This window comes from Ursus americanus, chromosome 13 (genome assembly GCF_024610735.1).
Source record: "Ursus americanus isolate L20-20 chromosome 13, mUrsAme1.1.p, whole genome shotgun sequence".
In the NCBI taxonomy this organism is placed as follows: domain Eukaryota; kingdom Metazoa; phylum Chordata; class Mammalia; order Carnivora; family Ursidae; genus Ursus; species Ursus americanus.
This window is the reverse complement of record NC_142139.1, coordinates 70399560-70423990: the sequence shown is the minus strand read 5'-3', so window position 1 is coordinate 70423990 and position 24431 is coordinate 70399560. Positions and strand designations below refer to the sequence as shown.

The 24431-nt window shown below is 59.4% G+C and overlaps 3 protein-coding genes across 3 annotated transcripts; all 3 read right to left on the bottom strand.

Moving 5' to 3' along the window:
* Positions 1 to 773: 773 nt before the first annotated feature.
* NUDT18 (nudix hydrolase 18) lies at positions 774 to 3423 on the bottom strand. Its single transcript, XM_045774027.2, has 3 exons — positions 3161 to 3423; positions 2054 to 2267; positions 774 to 1803 (listed from the first exon to the last, which is right to left on the bottom strand). The coding sequence occupies exons 1-3, from the start codon at positions 3320 to 3322 to the stop codon at positions 1208 to 1210; spliced, it is 972 nt and encodes a 323-aa protein (XP_045629983.1). The 5' UTR covers positions 3323 to 3423; the 3' UTR covers positions 774 to 1207.
* A 4797-nt stretch (positions 3424 to 8220) lies between these two features.
* On the bottom strand, positions 8221 to 23153 carry HR (HR lysine demethylase and nuclear receptor corepressor). Its single transcript, XM_045774127.2, has 19 exons — positions 23034 to 23153; positions 21089 to 21739; positions 19591 to 20371; positions 18017 to 18167; positions 17750 to 17937; positions 16180 to 16344; positions 15324 to 15413; positions 15030 to 15145; positions 14146 to 14227; positions 13595 to 13758; positions 13241 to 13477; positions 12862 to 13027; positions 12608 to 12677; positions 12280 to 12410; positions 12039 to 12158; positions 11825 to 11940; positions 9685 to 9849; positions 9125 to 9253; positions 8221 to 8971 (listed from the first exon to the last, which is right to left on the bottom strand). The coding sequence occupies exons 2-19, from the start codon at positions 21698 to 21700 to the stop codon at positions 8909 to 8911; spliced, it is 3546 nt and encodes a 1181-aa protein (XP_045630083.2). The 5' UTR covers positions 21701 to 21739; positions 23034 to 23153; the 3' UTR covers positions 8221 to 8908.
* Positions 23154 to 23207: 54 nt separating this feature from the next.
* HRURF (HR upstream open reading frame) lies at positions 23208 to 23312 on the bottom strand. Its single transcript, XM_087866625.1, has one exon. The coding sequence runs from the start codon at positions 23310 to 23312 to the stop codon at positions 23208 to 23210; it is 105 nt and encodes a 34-aa protein (XP_087722751.1).
* Between the last annotated feature and the right edge of the window lie 1119 nt (positions 23313 to 24431).

The following is a 24431-nucleotide window of genomic DNA, read 5'->3' as shown; positions in this document are numbered from 1 at the left end:
AAGTGAACAAAGTGAAAGGGTTTGATTCCATCACGTGGGAGATGTTTGTCCTCAGAGGGCGCAAGAGGATTCCTATCACAGCCTAAGGCCAGAAAGACAAGATGGCAGCCAAGAGAGGATGGGAAAGGGGGCCTTATCCTGGTCCGTCAGTGTCAGAGTGGGGTCACCTCAGAAGGGAAGACTAGTCAAGTATTCCCTCGCTCAAAACCAGAAATCTGTTTACATGCAGTGAGTAGCACATGATATATTTTCTTTGTTCACTTCCTGTGGTTTTCCCTTAAATTTTAGTAAAGTTTTAAAAAAATAATGTTTATCATGATTCTGCTGGGCTGAGGGGAGATGAATAAAGGGTTTTGGTCTGGCTTGGGCTGGAGTTGTAGAAAGGCAGAGGCAGGAGCCTGGAGGCCAGCAGAGTGATGCAGGGAGGGAAGAGGGAAGCTCAAGGAGATGGAACTCCTCCGAGAGGCAGGATGGGCTTCTACTTTATGGCTCCTCACCCACCTGAAGCTTCCACTGTTCTCACTACTCAAACGCTGAAGGGGATGGCGACACATCCCACCCTGGCAGGCAGGAGAAAGAGAGCTCCAGTGGGCCACAGAGGCTATGGTGGACGGCAGGAAGCCTGCCCGCCCCAGTCACCTACAGTCTGGGACACCAGCTTGCTGTCTGGGAAGATCTGGGCGCCTGTGGTGGAACAAGGGGAGGGGCTTCTTTTCTGATGCAATCCCCCTTCCTGCTCGTTTCCTCCCCACAGAGACATTTAGGCAGGAAGGTAAAGCAAGTACCACCTATTTACTCAGCAAGGGGCCCACTCCCTTGGAACGACCTCCCCCAGCAACCCAAGTCCTTGTTCTAAGCGCCCGAGAATCCGGATGGAGGCCTTTACTGAGGCAAGCATAGAAAATGACAAGTAGATGCCCTCTCAGGTCCAGAAAGTTCTCATATCCCCTTAGGGAGTAGTGCCCTCATCGTGCCCACAGGCACGAGCTCTGAACTCCTTGTTTGGTTAAAGGCACCGTCCTTTTGGTGCAATGCAGGGACCTGTTCCACAGAGAAGGAAATCACCCTGAGAACTAGGAGAATCCTCTGCTCCCAATGCAACAAGAGCCCTGACTGCCGATCTCCTGCCTCCGTCAGAGGAAGGCAGAGCCACGGTGGGGAAGCAGGGGCACAGGTGCCCGGGTCCCTGCGCAACAATGGCACCTTCCTATCTGTTGACTGGGACAACAGATGATTCCTGAAGCCTCTGTAAGAGCTGGCTTTGTAGGTCTTCCTCCATCACCTTCCACCAAAAAAAGTTCTCACCCCGAACCTTTGGGGGCTCACTCTGCATACCTGGATTCCGAAAAGCCACAGTTACCAGCACATTCAAGCAGATGCCATCCGCATGGTCTTTGCCCAGGTGTTGCAGTCCAAGCAACCCCTTGGTCTCCACTGCCAAGTGGTGCAGGGTCAGACACTCCTGTAGCAGCCGCAGGATGGCCATCTTGATGCCACCCCTTTGCTCCATGGGAGTGAAGCCGCAGGCAGTGACGGGCAAGTGAGGCATCCCCACTGTGCCCACCAACACCCACACTGTCTGGACGCTGGTAAAGGTGGCCACAAGTCGCTGGCAGACCAGACTGCAGGGAAGCTCCTGGGGCAGAGTAAGAGGGTGCCTGGCTTGCTGGCGGTACTGGGCAGCTAGCTCTACCAGGTGCAGAATGTCCTGGGCTCGCAGCGGAGTGGGCAGGGAGGTCCGGGGGTACCAGCCAGCCTGCAGGGACTCCGCATCCGCCTCCTTGGAAGTCTTGAGAATTCCACCTGGAGGGGATGTCGAGGATGGGGGAGGGGAAAGGGTCTCTGTTGAGAGAAGGGCTGGGTCTGGCAGATTAAATGGCAACCCAGGCATTCTAGCCCTGACCTACTCCGGGGTAGGGGTTGGTAGGGGCTGGGAGTCAAATCCTCAGGCTGGAGATGCCGGACAGAATAGGGGCTCATCTCACCAGAGGACAAGCTGGGGGAAAGGTGTCAGCTGCCCCCCTGCCAAACACTGCCACCAGGTGGGCCATACCTGTGGCTCGAGCGAGGAACACAAAGCGGATCCAGGAGGGGCCCCGCTCCTCCACAGACAGCAATGTCAGAGGCTCGCAGTGCAGCCCGGCCTCCTCCTTCACCTCCCGCTGCAGTGCCTCCACGATGGTCTCCCCGGGCTCCATTCTCCCCGCGGGTAGGTACCAAGACCCGCGGCACTCTTTCTTGGCCTCCTGGATCAGTAGCACCTCATCCTGAGGGGAGAGAGAGGATTCTCGCTGGGAACCTTCCCTTGCCCTGGGGTTAGATCCTATCTCAAATGCAGTCACCCAAGACCCCCTTACTGGTGCATACTTCAAACTGTTGAGCTCGCCAGGGAGCTGGCCCTTGTGTGTCTGGGGGCCACAGCTGTCTTGCTCTATAATTTAGCCCTCTTTGCATTCAGACTTTCATTTCAGAAAGGGGCTGAGATTCCTGGGAACCATTTCAGGGGCTAGGGATTAGGCCCCACGGTGAGGTTTGCCATGTGTCCTGCACTGACTTGTATCTATATGCCATATGTTTCTATGTGTATCTCTCACCTCCCCTCGGGATTTACTGTTTGTGGCAGGGCCTCACACTGGGGCCTAGGCTTTGAAACACCTCCCACCTGCATACAACTCCTACCTATGGCCCTGGCCCCTTCTAGCTGTCCTTGCAGCGACTTGCACAAGGATCAGCACGAAAAGAGCATCACACAGTGGTACAGAAGGTCTGATAGAAGAGCAGGTCGTGCCATTACTGTCCATGGGACTCAGAGGAGGTCTCTGAGGCACTGGGTAGATCGTTGAGCCCACTAGCGGCAGGCACTGTGCTAGATTCTGGGGAAAGAGGAATAGGACAGGCCTCCTCTCAAGACACTGAGGCCTAGCGGGAGGAAATAAACACGCTCCTGGGCTCCAGATTCGTCTTCAGTATAGAAGGGCAATCTCAGGGCTGAGCCGCACAAGGCTCAGGTGTAAGTGTGAGTGAGAGTGCTTTGCAAAACTGGGAAGCACCACGCACTAAGAAGTGGTGGCTGTTGCCAGCAGGTCCTCTGTCCCCACCGGGGCTGGTTGCGCGCTGCGGAGGGCCAGGCGCCGGGCCCAGCGGGCGGGCGGACGCTCACCTGCTCGTTGAGGAACACGGCCAGCACCACGTAGCAGACGTTCTTCCGCAGCCGCACCGGCGCCAGAGGCTCGCCGGCCGGCTCCGAGTCGCAGCTGTGCACACTCAGCCCCCGGCCCCCCAGCACCGCCGCCAGCGCCCCCGCCAGGCCCTCCGAGGCCATCGGGTCCCCTGAGAAGCGGCAGACGGGCCCCCCCAGACCGGCCCCGCCGGGCAAGGTGGGACACGGGTGAGACAGCGGTCCGCCGCCCTCGCCCCCTCCCCCTGCCGACTCCCGGCCAGGCGCGCTCGCGAACGCGGAAGCGCCCGGAGAGCCCTGTCCGCTGATAGGCTACGCGTCACCGCGGCCTGCCCGGATTGGCTGGCTCGCGTCGGTCATGGCAGGGGCGGGGCCAGTCCGTGAACGGGCTCGGAGCGGGGCCTGGGCAGTGGGCCCCGTGGACCGCCTTCTGCTTCTCTATCAGTTAGTTACCCCCGACCCCCGCTTCTCTCCGGACATTTCTAGCCATCAGCCTCGCTAATTCCTCCAGCAAGCACTTGTCGGCGCGGGTTCCGGCAATGACGTCATCTTTGCCTGCGGGTTGCGGAGCGCCACTGTGACCCGCGACGATGACGTCACAACAAGCCAGACGACATCACCGAGGCCCGGGGCCGTGGCCGGGACCTACTGTTCAACTTTGGTCATACACCTACCATGGCATTGCCCAAATCGATCACTTCCCAAATAACCTTTCTTCACTAAAAATGTACCTCACGTCACCGTGGCAGGGGGAACATTAGTTCCTGCCTTAGAGGAGAGTCTGACCTTGGGGAGGTGGACATAGACATATAATAAAAAGTCAAATGAGGGTTATAAACCAAATGCTAAATGATCGGCTTGGGCAAGAGGTGTGACAGGTGCTCAGAGGAGAGAGGGAGCAAGGCTAGGGTGGTCACGGTGTGGTTGGCGAGAAGGGAGAAGGGGATTTGGGGCAGAAAGAGGGCCTAGAATCAGCCAGCCCAGGCTTCATCGGTGTCCTGGCCCCTTGCCCACTGTATTTCTCACCCAGTTTTAGGGCCTTCTCCACTGCAGACTGAGAGGCCTGCAAGGGCAGGGACCAGGTCCTGCTCCTTCATCTTTGCTCCCCCACTCCACACACACACACACCCAGCTCACACGACCTGGTGGCCTGGCACTTCCAGAGCAGGGTGTGGGTTGTTTTGGCGAGTTCCTACCTCTCTCCCAGACTGACCTTTCCTCCTCAGAGCTTCCTTTAACCTACTCTCAGGACAGCAAGGCAGGGCCAGCTGGAGTGAAACTGTGAAGCCAGCCAAGTCTGGGTTCCTCATCCCCAGTTGGGTCTCCACTTTCCGTCTTGCCAGCTTTGTGCGCCTTCCTTCAGGAAAGGTGCAGGCAAAGCATTGGACTTGGAGCCAGATGCCCAGACACAGCTCCCAGGCTGGCTCTGTGCCCTGGCTGAGTAGTGGGCCTCAGTTTCCTCATCTGTAGACTAGGCTCCTCATAAGCCCTTCTTCCACAGGGTTGCTGCAGGAGGTGAAACACCCCAGGAGGAGCTCTGTAGACTGTCCAGTGCGGGTCGCCATGACCAGGCAGCCCGACCCTCGGGGGGAGCCCTTCTGGCCACAGCACTTGTTGCTGCCGCACAAAGGCCCACTGTCATGAACTATGCCTACAGGGCCGCCACACAGCTATCCTCTCAGGAGTTCCAGCCACACCAGACTGGCCTCCTTAAGGCCCTCTCACATAGGGAATTGACTGCAAGCTCCTTGGGGACGGGTCCTGTGTTAGGTGGTGGGGCACCCCTGCCAGGCCCTCAAGCTTTTGAGGCACTTGGCGAACACTGCTGACCCCAGCCCTATCCAAGACTTCTCTCCCCCAAACACTGGGACTCACAGGGCCGAGAGTCAGGCCCCAGGGACTGCAAAGCAACTTGTCAACGTATTTGCTGTGTGTGTGTGTGTGTGTGTGTGTGTGTGTGTGTGCGTGTCCACACGTCGGTTTTCACATCTGTGAAGTGGGGACAGCGTTGGTCCCAGACTCCTTTCTGCCTCCCAGGGATGATTTGAGAGAGAATGAGGTCATGTCTGGCAGGGCCCTGAGAGCCTCAGAGGCAGCCTAAGATAAACACCAGACTGCCTGGAAGAGCAGACTGCAGCAAACCACCACTGCACTCCCCCATTATCACTGGGAAAAGCACTCCTCCCCTGCTAAGTGGACCTAATCACCCCTGTGGTGAGGCACACACGAGGCTTCAGGAAAGCCCCTAGTTAACTGAGAAGAGCTGCACAGGCAGAGGGCCCTCAAGGCAGTGCACCCAGCCCTTCTGGGAGTGCCAAGGGAAACAAGAGAAAGGAGGCTTTCTCAAGGCATTGGGTGGACGACAGCACACACTCCACGGAGGCAGCGGAGGCCCTAAGACCCACAGGAAAAGCTGAGGCAGGAAAGGGGGCTGAGGGAGAAGCCTCCAGAACCAGAAACAAAGTTCTCGTTGAAGTTTGCTCCGCATCCCCCATTTCCCGAGAGGGTGGAGCACCGGCTGGGGAGGTGGGGGTGGCGGCGCAGCATGGTGGACAAGAGCGGCGGCACTGGTAGATCTCCTAGTCCAGTACTCCCAGCACCCACGGGAGCAAAGCGGGAGGCAGCCATTTCCTAGCGCGGGCCGCACATGCGCAGGAAGGCCAGGTAGGCCACGTGGAAACAGGGCCTGGGATGGGCGGGCAGGCAGGGTGGGGCAAGGGCGTCCGTGGCTCTACAGGCCTCCGCGGAGCAACAAACACCGTCCCCTTGCAAAGCAGGAGAGTGAGGAGGGCAGTAGCCCAAGGTGCAGGGAGGGGGAGGTTTGGCTCAGGCCCTGCCGCCACTAGCTGGCTGACTGACCTCGGGGGAGCCACATCTACCCTCTAGGCCCTCTGTAAGATGCAGACATAGGTGGAACCTGGAACCGAAAAGGGACATTAGTGGAAAATTGGTGAAATCCCAGTAAACTCTGTTGCTTGGTTAATAGTGTACGGATAACGATTTCTTGTTTTGATCACTCTTTGTGTAAGATGTTAACATGAGAGGAAGCTGGAGGAAGGTACTCAGAAACTTTCTGTACTATGTTTGTGACTTGACTCTAAATCTAAAATCATTTCTGAATCAAATTCTAAAAATTATTTTATAAGAAAAAGAGGGGCTCCTGCGTGGCTCAGTTGGTTAAGCGTCTGCCTTCGGCTCAGGTCCCTGCTCAGTGGGGAGCCTGCCTCTCCCTCTCCCCTGCACTTGTGCTCTCCCTCTCTCTCCCAAATAAATAAATAAAATCGTTTTATAAAAAAAGGAAAAAAGGAAAAGTCGGCACTGATTATCCACATGTTGGAGTCACTTCCAGCTCGGAGAGTTGTACTTTGGTGACCTGTGGGCCAGTGTGAGGGGCGGGAGCAGAAGGTGGACAGTGGGGATGCTGGGAGAAGCAGAGGCCCCAAGGCAGTGCCGGACTGGGGGTGAGCCAGCTGAGCCTCCACAAGGAAGAGGGCCACCAGGTGCCCCCAGGCATCTCAGGATCAGTCCCCACCTGGACTGGCTTCCTGCCCAGGGCCAGTCCTGGAACATTTGGTCCACCTGCTGTTTACAAGAGTCAGACCCAATATGCCCTTGAGGGTGCTGTGGCCTGCCATGAGATGGGAGGCAGGGCAGAGAGGCCCGTGGAGAAGAGCGAGGCCTGATGACTGGGCCATCTCTCTTCCCACAGGAAGGACCCTGTGTTTGGGGTTCTGGGATGACATTAGGACACAGGTATATAAGATGAAATGTAGGTAGGGAAGGGTCACTTGGTGCCACTTGGAACATGGTCAACTATAAAGTGTCTGTGTTGGAAGGAGGACAGAGAGGACAGCAAGCCCACATGCAAAAACCGTTCAGGGCTAAGACTAATGTAAACAAGACTCCAGTCAGGAAGCTTGGTTCAAACCCCGATTCTGCCACTAAAACTGCTGTGTGACCCTGCGTGACTCAACCCCAGCCTGCCTCTCTCCTTTTCTGTAAAATATAAATATAAATAAATAATGTCTACCTCAAAATCATGAAAAGGGATTAAATAAGACTGGTTACATGAAAACAGCGGCAAAGTGTAGGAGCTCCTTGATTTTCTTTCTTCTCTACCCCATGAGATTATGAAAATAACCCAGCTCTGCAAACAATGAAGAAACTGGATTTTTTTTTTCTTTTAAATGAGGGTTGGTTAGGTGAATCACAGCAAAGCCACAGAAGGGAACACAAGCAGCCATTTAAAATGAAGGTTAGGTAGCAACACAGAAAATGCCCACAACACAGTGTTAAAAGAAAGAAACCAAACACAAAACACACCAACTCAGTCACGTATAAAACAGCTCCTTGGTGAAAATACGAGGAAATACACCAAAATGCTATTCAGTGGTTGGGTTGGGGTGAGTGGAGGTGAGCTTAGAGGTGACTTTTTCCTATTTTCTAAATGTTCTGAAAGTATATTAAATTTATAATAAAAAAATTTTATTTCATAAAAAAACATTCCCCAAACCACTGCAGGAACAATTAGGCATCCCAAGAGTCGGAGCATGCTGGCTCTACGATGTACAAGGGCAGGGGAACAGGCAGAGCCCCACAGAGGGCCCCGGGGGTGGGGAGGGGCTGTCAACTGTCTCAGGCAGCAAGCCAGTCCCTGGGGAGCGGGCCTGGGGCCAGCCACGGGCGCTGAGGGCAGACGGCTAGGCAAGAGCTCTTCTGGGCCACACTCCCAGAGCTCCAGGTCAGACAGGAGAGCTGGGGTAGCCTGCAATGCCGGGCAGGCTGGGGCTCCCAGATCGCTGTCGCCCCAGTGCGCACAGGAAGGCTGTGTGCTGCCACACCCCAGGGCTCCGCCTTGTCCGCTGTCTGCTCTCAGGAGCATCCTCAGGGGCAGACCCCTGGAAGGTTCCATCTGCTCCTCAGTGGGAAGGAAGGATCCAGGCCCCAGGAAGAGGAGCAGGCAGGGGTGTTTGAGGTCCCTTTCATCATGCCCCCCAACCCCACTCCATTTCCTTGTCTCCCCCCCTCCGAATCCATGTGGCCTGCGGGAGCAGGGCCAACCACTCCAGCAGCATTCACAAAACAACAGACTTTAATGGAAATCATGAAGGAGGGAGGCGAGAAGAGGGAGCAGGGACAGGGCATTGCCCATATCATTCCCTCCAGCCAAGCCTGGGCAGTCTTCTGATGCCACCCCCACTCCCCACACTTCACTATTCTCTGGCAAAAGGGCAGGATTCAGCGGCTCCTTGTCCAGCATGCCTGCAGTGAGAAGGGCCACCCTGGAGCCCAGTGAAGATGTGGGTGGTGTAAGCAGAGCTCGGCACAGGTGGGACAGTAGGGAATGAGGCAGCAGAAGAAGGTGTTGCTTAAGCCAGCATGATTCCCAAGGTCCCCCAAGGAAGGGCGTTTGTCTCTTGGGCTCAGGGGGTAGGGGTTGGAGGGAGTCATTCACCCCCAGTGTGGGCCTGGTACCATGGAGAGGGATGCAGGGACAGAGCAGGTGCCAGCCTGCGAAGGGCAGGTGTGAGCTTCGATGACACTGTGGTTTTTGGCTTTAGGGACCAGGTTGGAGCGGGGAACAGGGTGCCCTGCCTGTGCCCAGAGTGGTGCTTGAGGGATTGATCAAAAGTCCCCAAGTCCCCCAGCATCATTCTCTGCTGAAGCTGTGCCGGGACTGAGCACCTGGTCTACCTGCCCCCCAACCTACCCCGGACACTGGGGATCCCCCTATTTAGCCTCCTGTAATGTTCCCACAGACACCTTCACTGCTTGGAACACAGCCCAGTCCATCTAGAAGAAAGAGAGAGGACAAGGTGTTTACAATCACATTCTGGGGCTCTTCCCACCGAGAATGCCCTTCCTGGGCCCAGGCTGGCCGGTGCTTGGCACAGAGTGGATTTGCCGTGCCATCCCAGCCGCCCTCCTGGCCAGCATCACACTCACCTGGGCATAAAGCAGACGGTGGTCAGGGGACAGGATGGATCCCTGGTGGCAGAGCTGAGCAGAGAGGGCAGAGGTCTCAGGGGACAGGAAGTGCTGAGTGACGCTCACGGTGCTTACCAGGCCCTGCACCTGTGCCACAGAGCAGGTGGGCAGAAGGTCAGCGGAGACTGGGGCTCAGGCATCCTCCCCCTGCCCCTCTTGTCCCCAAGGTCTACTTCCCATCATGAGCCCCACCCAGCTCTCAGAGAACGGAGGCCCTGGATCCAGCACCAGGGACTTCAAAGGGCATGGCCAAAACCAGGCCACGGGGAGGCCAGAGATGGCACAGGCAGGGTGGGCATCCGAGGACACGAAGCCCAGTGGGGCTAGAGGACTTCCGGACCGCTCAGCTTCTCCTCTCCTTACAGTGGGGTGGGGCTTCCTGCCCTGCCTAGCTCTCAGGGCATTGGGAGGGGCGAGGCCGGAGTGGGCAGGGGACTGCTGTAGCACTGTGATGTCTGCTCTGGATGCTTCGCATAGTCAGAGCACTCTGCAGAGCCCCTGGCCTGCTGGGGAAGCACCTGGTGGGGAGCCCCGGCGGGAACCAGCACGGCCTCTCCAGGGGCCTGCAGCAGGGTCCAGCAGTTCACGCCCCACTCCTCCCGCAGGCGCCGCCGCAGCCCTGCGTCCAAGTAGCAGCAGCCCGGGGTGCCAGGCTCCAGTTTGCCTGCTCCAGCCGGGCACACCTCAAAGAAGAGAAGGGGGAATGAGCAAGGGAAATGAGGAAAGGGCAATAGGATGGGGCATAGACTTCCCAAAGGCCAGGGGCACAAAGGCCAAGGGCTGAAGTGATCAAGTCTTGAGGGGCAGGCAGGGGCAGTCATAGGGGAAGGAGAAAGGCTAGTGGTGAGGGGCTGGGGCTGCTCAGGTCGGCAGAACAGAGACTGGTTGGACAGCGCTTAGAGGACAGGATTAGGGGCTCCGAGGCTAGGGATCTAAACCCCCACTTTTCTTGAGGCTAGATGCCTTAAATAGCCTCTGTGTCCCTGGCCTTGGGCCCCTTTCTCCAAAAACCCAGAAAGATGCCTTGCATGATCCCAACTCATTAACTGTCTATACCAGGAGCTCTCAACCTGGAGTCCCGTGAATGTCGTGAACTGTGTGCTAAACTGTGGGTCACTGGATAGCTACAGGTCCCTGGGGGGACCATCTAAAGCATCCACCGGATTCTTTCAAGATCCCAGATCCGGCAAAGGCCACGCAGAAGCTCTGATGCCCCGTGGATGTAGAGTCTTGCCTGCCAGGCTGAGACCTCTGAAGCAGGCTTGGCTATGGGGGGCCTTCAGCAGCCGAACCAGAGTGGGGAGCTCCTTGGGCAGACAGGGATTCATGGGAGCCAGAGAAGGAGATGCCCAGGGAGTACCTGCAGAGGCGAACGCCAGCATCACGCTCTACCTGGCCACTGGCCAAGTCCACCCCTTCGGTAGGACCTCAGCAATTGTCCCTGGGGTTAGCACTCAGGGTTCGCAGACTGGGCCATGGGGAAAGGGGAGGCTGGTGAGCCGGGCTGGACCCTAGGGCAGCCCCAGGCAGGTGCCAAGGCTCTTTTGGCCTTAGAGTCCATCATGGAGCCAGATCAGTGTCTAGCTCCAGGCCACCCAGTGAGGATATCCCCTCAAACCTTCTCCGTGAATCATCAGGTTCGGCCATATGAGACTGCCTAGCGCCACCACACCCAGACTAGATGAGGCCATCTGTGTATGCAGGTGTGCTTCTGTCTGCTTCCTTCGGCGTGTTCCAGCGTCTGTGTGTACCTCTACGATCCCTGTGTGTGTGTCAGTGTGTCTGCAGATATGCGTGCCTGTGGGCAGGACGGTGGTGGTGGACAGCCGCGTTAACCCCTGCGTGTCGGTCTGTGCGTGTGTGTGTGTCTTTAGCAGGGGTGACACTTGCTGGATGTCTTTTCCCCAGGACAGTCAGGGTTCAGCTGGACTTTGGAACCACTGCGTCTGCCCTGACCTTCACACTAGCCTTCCACCTCCCCTGCCCCCTGGAGCTTCCTACCTCCTGCTTATCGTCTCATCTTCTCCTTCCCAGCTCCTTATCTTGGTCCAGTCTTTCCCATCTACCATGCTGCTTTCCTCAGCCCTCACTTGCCAGCACCCAAAAGAGCACCTCCTCAAAGATGTAGATCGTGGAGGGGGGCGCAGCAGGAGGGCATCTCAGACGGGCTTCCCTTCACCCTCTGCCACCTGGAGCCCATGCAGGGGAGACTGTCCCCCCGCCAGGAGAAACAGGGACGTAACCTGGGGTGGGAACAGCTGTAAGCTCAGGTCTCTGCTCTACCACTTGGCCTCAGTTTACTCATTTATAAAATGGGAACACAGCAGTGCCTAGCACACAGGGTGGTTGTGACAATTAACTGAGATCATGTACCCAAGGCCCTTCTACAGGGCCCAGCCTGCAACAGCTCCTGCTCTCCTTTCACCTTCAGCTCCCTGCTCGGCCCCTGCTCTTGCTGTGTGCCCCACCACACAACTTGTAAGGGCCCAATCTGCCTTCTCTGTGTGAGTCAAGGCTGTCCAGCTCACTTGGGGGGTGGGGAGAGTGAGCACATGGGGCACGCGCAACAGGGAGAGCTTCGGGGGGCTGGGAGCCCCCACTTCTAAGGAGCAGGAGGGCAGTGCAGGGGAAGGGGAGGGCTCCCGGCTCCTTCCTCACCATCTGGAGAAAGCGGCGGATGCGCTGGGCGTCCTGGGCCCGGAACACGTGCCACACAGTGCTGACCTGGCTGCCCGGAGACCAGAGCCCCTCCCCGTCCAAGCCTGAGAGGAAGTCTGTGGAAAAGAAAGAGCTCAGGAGGGCCTGGGGGGAGCAGAAACAGCATGTCGAAATGCGCGGATTGTCCAACCCCTGCCTCTGGCCCAGGACCCACCTTTCTGCGCCCGGTGCCAGGCCGGCGGTGGGGCTTCAGCACGCACCAGGATGCTGACCAGGTCAGTCACCTCCACACAGAGGTTCTTGGTCCCCAGGTGCCCACGGTGTGGGCTCACCCCTGTGCAGAGGCAGAGAAGGGACCAGCTGGTCATGGGCTCCAGGACTTCGGCACAGACACATGCGCCCAGAGGCAATAGGCATGGGATCAAGGGCTGGGCAGGAGTGGAGTGGGCACTCACCATAGGCTGCCCACAGCTGGGGCTCCAGTGGACGCAGGGCAGGGCCAGGTGGGAGGTAGGAAGCCAAGTTGAGTTTCCCATGGCGGGCACAGTACTCTGGGAGGGGCAGGCTGGCAGCCAAGTTCTCCATCCTGGAGAGGGCGGGGACATGCCCAGCAGGCTCAACCCAGACACCCAAAATCCCCTCAAAGTCCACCACTACTGGGGTCACTCCCAGAGATAAGAGGGTCACAGGGTGGGGGGCAAAGGAGGAGGGGAAGTGAGGGCAAGGGGCTGGGCAGAGGCTAGGCAGGTAGGGCAAGCCCTTTCCCTTTGGTACTATACGCACCTGCAGGTGTCCTCGTCCCCCAGAGCTCTGTGCAGCAGGAGGACGGACCCCTCGTCTGACTTTGGGCGAACTAGGGGAGGAGACATGCCATTGGCCGGCGGAGGAATCTCCTTGCTCAGAAGACCCGGCCCCGTGGCAGCAAGAGGGATTCTGCCCTGGGTTCTGCTTCCGGCTCCCCCCCAGGTCACCATGGGACTCTGTTGCCACCTGGCTCAGCCTCCCAGCTCTCCCTCCCCCACCTCAGGGACACTTACTTTCAGGCCGGGAGAATCCCTCCCAGAATGTTGCACTGAGGAGGCTTGTGGGCTGGGGAGGCCCGAGGGGGGTCAGTGCCTGCACCTGGCCTCCAAGTGCCCCAAGAGCTTCTGTCCCCCACAGGTTGCCTCGCAATGTCCTCTGAATCCCTGACACCAACACGGGCTGTAATGAGGAAAGGCAGAGGGATGCAGGGAGAGTGGATGGGAAGCCGACTTGGCCAGGCCGCGGCACATTGTAGAGGACACCAGACCCGCGAGGGGACCAACCCTGTTGCCCACTCTGGGTGACAGACCAGGTCTGCCTGGGCCTTCGGATTAAGGCTCTAAGGGTAAGCGAGGCCGGGAGAACTGAGAGCCAGGAGGCAAGGAGCCTCACCTGACCCTGCCTCCAGTGCTCCTGGAAGAGGTGGAAGCCTCGCTGAGGCCTGGGCTCCTGCAGCCACAGCAAAGCTCCGGGAGGAGGCAGCTGGGGCCGCACTGGTGAGAGGGGCAGACCCAGGCCTTTGCGCAGTCCCGGCCCGGCCCGCAGCCCCGGCCCCAGGGCTTTCTCCTGGATCTTCCGTTCCACCACCTGCGCGATGATGCTGTCCAAGATGTTGGTGATGCGGTCGTCCTGTGTGGACAGAAGGATGGAGGGGCAGGACAACTCAGGACGTGCCTTACCCCACAGGGAGGGCCAGCCCAGCCTCTGTCCCCGGGCCCCCAGGCCTCCCTCTGTGCCCTTGCTCACGCTGGGCAGGGCAGGAGTGACCGGGGCAAAGGCCATGTGTATCCGCTCGTGCCCCAAGCAGAGTTTGACAGCAGTGGAGGCCAGCAGTTCACAGAGAGAGGGACAAGGTAGGGGCCCTCGGCCGGCACGGTCCTCTGCCGGGGTCTCGGTGGAGTCCGGGGTCTCTGGCAGGGAGGAAAATGGTGAGGGGCTTCCCCTTTCTCTCGAGGCTCCACTGCCCACAGGCTCTGCCCTCGTCTCCTGGCCAAGTCTCTCTCCTCACTAGCATTGCCAGGCTCAGCTCTGCTCTGGAGGCGCTCACCTCCCACGCCTGCCAGCAGCTTCCCAAATCTCTCCGAAGCAGGGGCTCACAGTGGGGGTCTGACTGGAGAGGGGTGAGGGGACTTGTCCTAGATTTTATTTAGATTTATTTTCTCTGGAATGACTTAAGAAGAGTGATGGAGATTACGGGGGCGCAGGGTGGCTAAAGCCATTCCAATCTGTCCTGGGGACACCAACCGTGGCCCAGCCTCCCCTGCACAGTCCAAGCAAGGACCCGGGGAGCTGCTCACCCGCTTTGATGTCCTTGGTCCTGTTGGTATCCCCATTGCAAGAAGACTGTGGAACTGGGGGAGTGTTCTCTGTCGGCTCCTTCTGTTAAACCCCCCAATGCAACCAGAGATTTTAAAAACGGCAAACAGCTCAATCCAATTCAACCCACAAGTATTAACAACAGACCCGAAAATTGTGTTTACAGGGAGCAAAACGTTATGTGATATAACATTGGGTGCAAAAAAGTTGCTCACAGAATTCCATACACAGTATTGATTTAAAATATACAAAAATAGGCTGAACAAATATATAGACAAGTGACTGGAAAGAAATATGTCAAAAATATAGCAACGGTGGCATTATAGCCTATTGCTGCATTCTTCCTTATACTTGTTTGTATTTCCCGTAATGGGCGTGTACCACTGTCTGGCACACAAAATGCATTCGATAAACTATTTCTTGAATGAATCATTTTTATAATAAAAGCATGAACTTTATGAAAACCTTGTAAAATGCATACTGAGTGCCTGCCATCTGTGAAGAGCAGGGCATAGAGGGAAGGTGGGCCCGTACTCCACCCGCAGGAGCTGTGCCTGGGGAGTGGAGGGACAGGGCCCGCCAGCGAGCAGCTCCAGCATGACCGGGCAAGTGCTAAGCTGGAACGCTCACAGAGTGGGCAGGAGCTCCGAGCAAGCAGAGAGGGAGGTGGGGCCGATGCTTCAGCTCCATCCACGGATCCTAATCCCCAGAGGAGAGTGAGAGGTAGCTCGATTTTATCCAGCGTCCATGTCCTTCATCCCCACCAAAAGACAAGGGCCAAACCCTGCCAGTAATTTCCAGACACACTGCTGAATCTTGGGCCCACCAGCTAGTGCTGGCACCTGTCCCATGCCCAGCTTCTTACCTGCTGGCCCCCATTCCCAGGGGCCCACACCCGGGCATCAGCTTGGCAGGGGCAGTGCCCCCGGATGTCAAACTTGACCCAAACCTCGTGCATGGCGGTGCTCAATTCTGCCAAGGCTGTGAGTAGGGGAGGGGAGACGGAGTTTGGTAGTGAGTGTGGACAGAAGGCCATCCCTGCGCTGCTTGGCCTCACCAAGCAGGAGGGCATGGGATTGGGCTGAGCCACATCCAGACAGGAAGCTGCTCTCCCCCAGGACCCGCCCTCTGCACGCCCCACCCCTCCGAGATGGCTCACCCTGGCTAGAAACGAATTGGGTGAGCATCAGGGAACTGGCAGTATGCCCAGCCTCTTGGGGACACTCCTCCGCGGACTCCTCCTGAGGGCCTGTGGGGTAGGAAGAAAGAAGCTGCAGGTCAGGAAACCAAGGTAACCACAGCTTAGAGTCAGAGAAGAAGGACAAAGGCATGGTATCTAAATCAAGAATCCATAAAACATGGGCTTTCTGGAACACTTGGGTTCAAGAATAACATAGGATCCTTTGCTTGCAGAACGCAGAGCCTTTCAAATGCTGACATGAGTTGCCAGACTCCAAAACGATCTCGTAGAATAGTGTTCTCAAACGTTTCTGACCCTGGAACTCTCTTTGGCTACCTCTGCTGGAACACCGGGAAATTTTAAGCCCTTGGGCGACTGACTGGAGCCAAGAGAGAAGAAGCTGAGAACCATGAAAAGAGTAAGACTTGGGATCGCAAGTTCTGAGTCTAAATCCTGGACCCGACACTTACTAGCTGTGTGACTTTGAACAAGTCACTTAACTTCTCTGAGTTTTTCTGATCTGGAAAAATGGAGCCAATAATACCCACCTCACCGTGTTGTAAGGTTTAAAAAGGTGCAAGCTGAGCAAAGTGGGAGGCATAGAGTAGGCACTCGACTTCTTTTAAGGGTGGGCAAGGACACAGGCGTGGCCCTCTGATCTGGGGAGAGGGAAAAGTCTGCTCTAAGGGGCATTGAGCCATGGTGGCCGAGGCTGGAGCTGGGGACGGGGGCTTTCTTGGGGAAAGGCAGCCCAGAAATGGCCACAAACCTTAGCGCTGCCCTTCTGAGGCCCCCGTCCCTGCCCTCCCGCCCTCGGCCCCTGCTCCTTTCCTACCTGCTCTGTCCCTGGCCCTCCTCGCACCCGCCACGCGACCGCAGGCCGCACACAGCCGGTGGCTGCAGTGGGGGCATTTCCAGTGGGTGTTGAAGAGTCCACGGCGGCAGCGGCTGCAGCAGCGTGCGGCGCCCGGGTTGTCCTCTGTCCCGGCCGGCCCCTGGCCTGTCGACCACGGGAGAGCACAGCGTCAGCAAAGGCTCAGACCACGGGGCGTCTGAGGACCTCCCGGCAGGGATGGAGCTGAGCAGGAGCGGCTTCTGCTGTGGGGCCACCCCGAGGGGAGACAGGCCCTGACAGACGGCCTCTGTAAAGCAGCTCCCCACAGCACTGGCTCCAGAAGACCCTCCCAGGTGCAGTGCAGGCCTCGTCTCCCGACCATTCCCACCCCGGGCATTTCCGCATCACCCTGAACGACCGAGCCGCACTATTTCCAGCACCGTCCTGCGCCCACCGCCCTTCGCCCCGAGCTGGTGACCCTTCAGGGGACTCTGTATACCAGAAGAGGGAAGGCCTCAGGAGGCCACTGCTTCCCTCACCCAGAGCTTCTGACGAAGCCCCCCTCGGTCGTTCGGTGGAAGGATGCCAGTGAGCATGCGTTCATTTACTCATGCAGCCAACACCTTGCCCCGTGTGGGGCTGAGTGCTGAGGACTCAGAGCTGCTCGGGGCTCAGAGCGGCCCTCCCAGCGCTCACACTCCAAGCGGGGAGATGGGCCCAGGCACACAGCAATGATCATGACGGCACAGGGTGGGCGGGCGCTGGAGTAGAATGGGGTAGAAGGACGAAGGCGGGGATGATGGGGGCAGCAACACAAATGGGCCCCAAGTGATGAGTAAGTGTTCATTCATCGGGGAGAAAGGGAGGGGAAGGGCATTCCAGACAGAAGGAACAGAGAGTGCCAAGGCCTGAGGGGATGGACAAGCTGGGGTGAGCCGAGGAGGACGGGCCACCGGGTGATGTGGAGTGCTGGGAATCCAGGCTGAGGGAGTGGCAGGCTAGACCGGCTGAAGAGAGGGGCACGGCGCTGGACTCTGGGACAAGAGGGAGCCACCAGTGGGCCCCTACCCAGCTTGTGACCTTATGCAGGGGTGTGCGCACATTTTCAAATGCACACTCGGGGTTGTGGGAGGGAGTAGGAGGGAGAGCCTGAAGCCAGAGAGACCCGCTGAATGCCTGGCACCCCACCGGTCTTTTCACATCGACCCAGACCATAAGCCTCGAACAGCAGGGAGGGTCCCCGCCTTCCAATGCCCTTGAAGACACTTGGCACTCACCCTTGTCTCCCCAGCAAACCCAGAAACTCTTAGGCAGCTGGACTGCCCCAGGTTTCACACCCTCCCAACGGCCCTCGCCCAGGCAAGAAACTTCAGAACTCGTGTCGACTAGGAGCCTAAGCCAGGAATAAGGGCAAAGCAGGGCAGGAGCTCTCCTGAGTTGGTACCAGGATAGACAGTGCTAATGGGAGGGAGGGACCCACACTCTGCAGGCCCCATGCTCCATGTCAAAGCACGGTGACCACAGGATCCAGCCTTCCCGGGCTCCTGCCTGCCCCATGGGTCCTGCTCACCTGCCCGATGGCCCCAGGCCAGAGCTTCGCGCTCCCTCCGCAGCAGGCGGCAGAGTCGGTCCCCCAAACCACTTAGCAGATGCTTGGCAAGGCCCTTGCTGAGCCGGGCCTCGGGGCCAGACCCTCCTCCTGCCTCAGAGCTGGCTGCTGAGTCTTCCTCCTGCTGCCGCTCCCCTCCCAGAGGCAATCTGGAGACAGGGCACAGGAAGATAAGGAGGGAGCCCCGACCGGGAAGATGCTGGGGGCACCCAGGGGCAACACCCTCACCTCGGCACTCGCTGGGCGTGGCGGGCCAGGCCTCCCGCCTCTCCAGCCGCATGGGTACAGCTTGGGCACTGAGCCATGCCCGCCGGGGGAGCCGAACGAGAGGTACCCTGAAGCCCTGGGTCCTGGAGGATGGCCCTGCCATCTTGGGGTCCTGAGGAGACAATGAAGCTGGTCAGAAGTCTGGGCCTCCTGAGCTCCTGTGAACCCCAGGCCCTGCCTTTACACCCAGCCCACCCACGCGCGCGGAGCCAGCCTAGCCCCTAGGCCCTGGTCTTCAAAGCCTGATTTGGAGCTAGTGAAAGTGAACCAGACAGCCAGAAACTTCACCTAAAGGGCTGGATGGGGAGCCTGAGAATGCCCTGACATGGCCTGATGGCCGAGAGGAGAGGTCTGCTGTGCAAGCTTGGAGCAGCTGGGGGGATCATCCTGCCCCAAGTGCAAGATCCAGTCAGTGTAGACTTTGTTTTATCTTTTTTTTTTTTTTTTTAAAGTAAGCTCTATGCCCCAACACGGGGCTTGAACTCGCAACCCTGAGATCAAGAGTCACATGCTCCACCAGCGGGCTGGCCAGGCGCCCCTCAGTCAGTGCAGACTTCGGATAGCTCCACAGTGGGCTTAGTGGTACTGCTGGCCTCATGTCAGCGTGAGGAGACAATCTGGGCATAGGACGGAGGGTGCAGGAAGGTGAGAAGGCCGGAGAGTTTCAACATAGGCCACAGGTGCAGTAACCCAAGAAGGGAGAGGGGCCAACAGTTCCCAGCCCCGGCAGAGGCCTGCGAGAGCACGGACAGACCCACGGCAGGTGTAGGGTGCCTGGGTGAGGCCACTGAGAGCTTCAATCCAGGCCCAGTGGTCCAGGAGGCCAAGAAACTGAAGTGACCCTGAAGAGCTGAGACTGGGGCTGGCAGTGCTGGAACCCTCCATGAAGAACACAGCGTGACAGAGGGTCCAGGATGCACCCAAAGTCCTATCACTGGCCGGGTCGAAACTGAGTTTCCATGATCTGGGTGGCCAAGGGAGGAGTTGTTCGTTCCCGGGGTGGGACAAGAGGTCCTTCAGGAGGGACGGTCCCCCAGACAGGGCTATGCGGCACAATCACAAAGATGAATGTTTACTAAGTGCTTACTCAATACAGTGCCAGGAAGTCTTCAAAGCCCTTTATGTGAATTATACCATGTCCTCTTGCGGCACTCTTTACGAGGTGGATGCCATCTTTATCCCCATTTTAGAGATGAAGAAACTGAGGCCCAGAGAGGTGAAGTAACCAGCCCAAGGTCACAAAGCACCAGGCAGCAAAGTCAGGACCCAGGCACTCTGACTCCAGAGGCCATGCTCTGAGCATGTGACATTGCCACTGCCACATAACAGCTTGGGCGGAGGCAGATGGAAGTAAGAAGCCACTTGCTGGCAGGCTGTGGCCTATAGATGCTGAGGAACTCCCAGAGAACCATCACACTCGGGTAGGAAACCAAACTGCTTGTGCGATTCACTCACCAAGGGCCTAATGACCCCACGTGCCCGCAAAGCCCCAGTCCTGGCCGCCCCTTCCCAGGTACGGCCCCCTGCACCCTTACCTCTGTGGTCATCCTGCTGTGCGGCCTGCGCCTTGTTTCCAAAGGATGAGTCCAGCATCTCCTGCCAGCCTCTGGCCCCCTGCCCCGCGCTCCCTGGGAAAGGGTCGGGCGGGCGCTTGGCAGCTGGCCTTCCACCTGCTCCCTGGACCTCCGGGCTGCTTGCCCTCTTGAGGGCCTGCAGCTGGGCAGATGGGCTCTCCTCGTCCCCAGGGCAGCCACCTGGACACCCGAACTGCTCAGAGTGTCGTGTGAGCCATGTCTTCTTTAGCTTGGTGTGATGGCTGGGTGGGCAAGCCCTGGGACCAGAGGCCTTGTTCGCTTCCTCGTTGGATTCACTGGGCCCGATGGTGCCCCCCTCCTGGCACTTCCCACACGGGCCAAGACCTCCATCTCTAGCAGGTGGGTGAGATGAGCAACAGTCCCCCCGGGTGGTAGGAGGCCCAGGAGAGGGGCACCTTGATGTGGCGGATGGCCCCAGCTGGTACCCAAGGCCCCCACCCCCCGGTACAGCCCAGACGTTGCCAAGAGTATGAACCAGGCCCGGGGGACAAGTGGGCCAGGGGGTCCGGGGAACAGCGTCTGGATGCCCCAGGAGGAATGGGCAAAGGTTCTGATGTCTGCCGACTCCTGCCTCTCCGTCTCTCTGGTGAGATGAAGGACGTTCCACTTCCCCAGCTCTCTGGAGATGCCCACCAGGGGCTAAGCCTAACAACCCAGGTTCCGCGGTTGCCAATGGCTCCTTTGCCAGCCTGAGAATGCTTGGATCCTTGTGGTAAAAGCCCTAGAGAGAGGAGAAGGGGTGCAGCTCATGCCGACTTTGATCCTCAGAGGAGAACTGATGACCAGCAGGTGTGGGCCTGTGTGGCCTTAAGGGGGCAAAACACTGAAGACCTCAATACTGGATGGCAGACCCCGCTCCCTGAGTGCCTCCCCACCGCCCTGCTACCCCCCGGCCCCGTCCCTCCCTGGGATTTCTCAGACCTGCGCACAAATACAGCAACAAAAGGCTTAGTGCCTGCCACCACCGAAGGGCCTCCAAGGATCTATTCGGATTGTTTGGTGACCATTATCCTACTGGTCTTAAAATAGTTTAAATCTTATTCCTGGGCATGGGGGTGGGTTGCCTGGGGCGGGGGTGGGATGGGGCGGGCAGATGCCTTAGACACAGGCCATGGGGACACCTGCACATCCCACTCCCAGATGGAGGGCCTTGTCTGCCCCCCTCCCTGACCCCAGGAAGAGACCACATATTCGGAGGCCGCAGTTCCTAGGACCTTGTTCTGGGTGGACAATGAGAGTCAATCCCTGAAATGGCCCAAAGGCAGGGAAGGCTCAGTGAGATGGAATCGCTCAGAGGAGGATTTGCTGGAGGCTGACTCTGTCTGAGCTGACAGGCTCCTCTACTAGGGTACCACCTTATGCTTTCGTCAGAACAGAAGAGCAGAGTGCTGTGGCCTGGCAGGGCTGTTCGGGGATCACTCTCTGCTCCAACACTCACCTTGCTGCCCAAACCGAAGGCAGAGGGCAGTTTGGGCTGCCCCCCTGAGTACACCCAGGGGTGTGGGGCCAGGGGCCAGTCACACGGACGCTCTGGGGGCAGGCTGGACACTAGGTAGGGTGGCAAGCAGGTGGGCACCCAGAAGGGAGCTTGCTCGAGGATCTTGGTCTCCAGAAGGAAGGGGCAGTGCAAGGGCCGGAAGGCCACAGGGTCACTCTTGGGATGGCCACCACCATGCTCAGGAATCAGGGGGCCATAGCGAGGCGGGCACGATGAGCCACAGAGTGCCAGTGGGTGGGTAAGCATCGTCTCCTTCCAGCGCAGCCCCTCCTTGCTGCCCAGCCAGCCGGCCTTCCTCTCCCCATTTCGGGGGCCTTCTCCCTCCACCAGTGGGAGCGTGTCCTTGGGGCTCTGGGGAAAGCCAGGGGGAAGCCAGGAGTCTGGGGTGCTTAGAACACCCCTCCAGAAGGGAGCAGGCTCTCCCAGGCACAGTGTGTCACGGCGCAGACCATCTCGAGGCAGGGTATCCGGCTCCTGTCCCAGGACACCATTCTCAGGGGCTGTCTTCTCCCAGGCTGGGCTGTCCTTCAGGAAGCTGGGCGTACTCTCCATCACTCTCCTGCCCTCATGGGGCTCTCCCAGAGGGGGTCCCTGGAGCATAACCAACAAAGCATGAGCTTCTTAGGCATGTGCCCCAAGCGCCCTACCGCCTGGTGCAGACCTGGGCACCGCCCTGGCAGCACCAAGGCAGCTCAAACCAGTAAGGCAAGTGCCAACCTACGGCTAGGCTCCACGTGGCCTGCCCACATGCAACTCAAAGGACCTGCCTGGGTGGGATGCTCAAGTGCGGGGAGGTCACCCCTTGCCCCAAATGCCCAGGACATAACAGCCCACCTGGGCCGGAGCCCTCCAGCAGAGACCTCTGTTTCTAGGATGACCTTTCCTTGCATTTGCTGAGCCTGGACCCTGGGCACAAGCCATGGGGCAGGGCAAGGGGTGAGAACCCAAAAGATGAGGTTGGTGGAAGGTACTGCACTAGGGAACAAGAAGGCAGGATTCTGGCCCTGACTCAGCACCTGCTATGTGACCTTGGGCAAGTAAAATTCTCCTCTGGGGCCTCAGTGTGCCCTTGTGTAAAATAGGGTTTGGAAATTGGCAGTCTTGGAGGCCTCTTTCCACATTGCAGTCTGTGGCGCGGGCGTGCTGCTCACCTACCCCCACCCCTCAGCCCCACTCAAGCTTGCAGGGCTGGGACGTGCAGGCAGGGTGGGCTGGAGTCCCTGGGGAGAGCCGCCAGGCAGGGCTGCTGGCTGGTATCTCTCCCCACACTTGGGCAGTCCCTGGTGTGTCTTTTCCCAGCTCTCTATGGTTTCTTGGCTTCTGAAGCAGAGTCCCAGGACAACTGCTGGGGGCTGAGATCTCCACCGCACCCCCAAGGGAAGGAGCGAGCCAGCCCAGGAGAGGGGGATTAAGAGGCCTCAGCTGGGACGGGTCAAGCTGCTACAGTCTAGCAGGCAGTGCCAGGGCCGCTGGCGGCCGCTGCTAACTGCAGCCTGGCAGGGGGAGGGAAGGAGGCGGGGAAAGCAGGCCGGGCCCCAGAGAAAGGCAAAGGAGGGAAAATTGAACGTGCGTGCAAAGGACCAGGGTGACAGGTGCCACCAGAGCCGCAGCGCTCTCCCAGCGCGGCCCCCTCGGCCGGCTAGATGAAGCCGCAGGACGGAGGGGAGGTAGCCCAGGAAGCCGTGACAGAGGTCTCTCGGGCTTTCTGGGACCACCGCTCCGTCGCGGTCCAGCCCCGTCGGGTATCCTAACTTTCAGACCTGTGGCGCAGCCCAGAGAAGCACAGGGAGCCCACTCGCTGCGCGCGGCCCGGGCTCGGCTCAGAAATGCCCCGCTACAAGTGTCCCCAGAAGACCCGCCCCTGGCGCCCCCTCTCGCCGCTTACCTGGGCTTCGCTGGCCGGGCGCGGCGCGGGCGGCGGCGGTCGTCGTGGCCGGCGCCCGGCACCCGCTCCCCATGGGCCGGCTCCGGGGCCTCCCGGCCGGCGAGCGACGACGCGTTCTCCCGCTCTCTGCTCAGCGCGCTCGCGTTCTCTTTCCCCCGGGGCGGCGGGGGCGCTCTAGGGCCGCAGGTTGGAGGGGTCGGATTCCGGGATCTGCAGGATGCGGCACACGGCGCGGATCGGCCGCACCAGCTTCTGGGCCGAGGCCGTGGGTTGCGCCATGGGACGCCGAGACTCCGTGCTGCGCCGCGGGGAGGGCCGGGCCGGGGCTAGGGAGCGGGTGCCCCCGGAGGGAGAGTGGGAGCCGGGCCGGGGGGAACGTGCGCCCCGGGTCGGAGATGGCCGAGTAGGGGGGGAAAGGCCGAGAGGCCGGGGGAGGGGGTCGTGCCTGGAAGTGGGGGCCGATCCCGGGTCCCAGGAGAGAGGCACCAACGAGGGCGCGGCACGGCGCAGCGCGGCTAATGGAGGGAGAGCGCGGCGGACAGCGCAGTGGGACCTCTCATCGCCATCGCCAGACGCGCAACTGAGAGTGGGGAAGCTGCTCCGCCGGTTTCCTCCTCCAGCACCCTGCGGGAAACAGGAGCCCGTGATTCGGCGGCCCCGCCTGGGCCTGCCCCCTCCCGGGCCCCGGGGGCTTCCGCCAACGCCCCGGCGATGCCACCGGCTGCGCACGGGGAGAATGAGCCCTTTGTTCCCCCCTCCCCCCCCGCGGCACCAGGGCGCCTGCCGAGAGAGGCTCCCCCGGGGCAGCGTGCCAGCTTCCCAGCCGCCCCACCCTCCCGTGGGCCCGGCCCCGGAGCCTGGCAGGCGGGCAGCACCCCCACTATAGGTGCCAAGCCCGGGAACTGGAGCAAAGGGCGGGAGGGGCCGGACCAGGCCACGGTGGGGCGGGGTGCCCCCCGGGGTGCTAGGGCGGGGCGACTGGGAGGGGGCAGTGCCAGAGCTGGCAGGGGCAGTCGGGTTCTCACGGGTCAGCGATGGGCGCCTGACCCACGCCAGCCGACCCTGTGCCTCCTGGAACACTTGCTTGTGGTCCTTCAGCTCTGGCACACGGGCACACGCCACTGGCCCATGACTGCCTGGCCTCATCCTCATTCCGCCAAGCTGCTCTTCACCATTCTTGACTCAAGGCCCCTTCCAGGGCCCAAGAGCAGGCACCGGGTCCCGCCTTAGCAGTTCTGGGGGTACCTAGGCTCTAGTCTGTCCCTCCTCTAAGGGCCTGTGTCCAGAGAGGAGGTGGGACCATATGAGCCCCAACACCTGCTCCAGCCTGGTGTTCTGGGGGTCTGCCCCATCCCAATTCCTAGTACTTCCAGGCCCAGCACTGGAGAGGAGCCCATG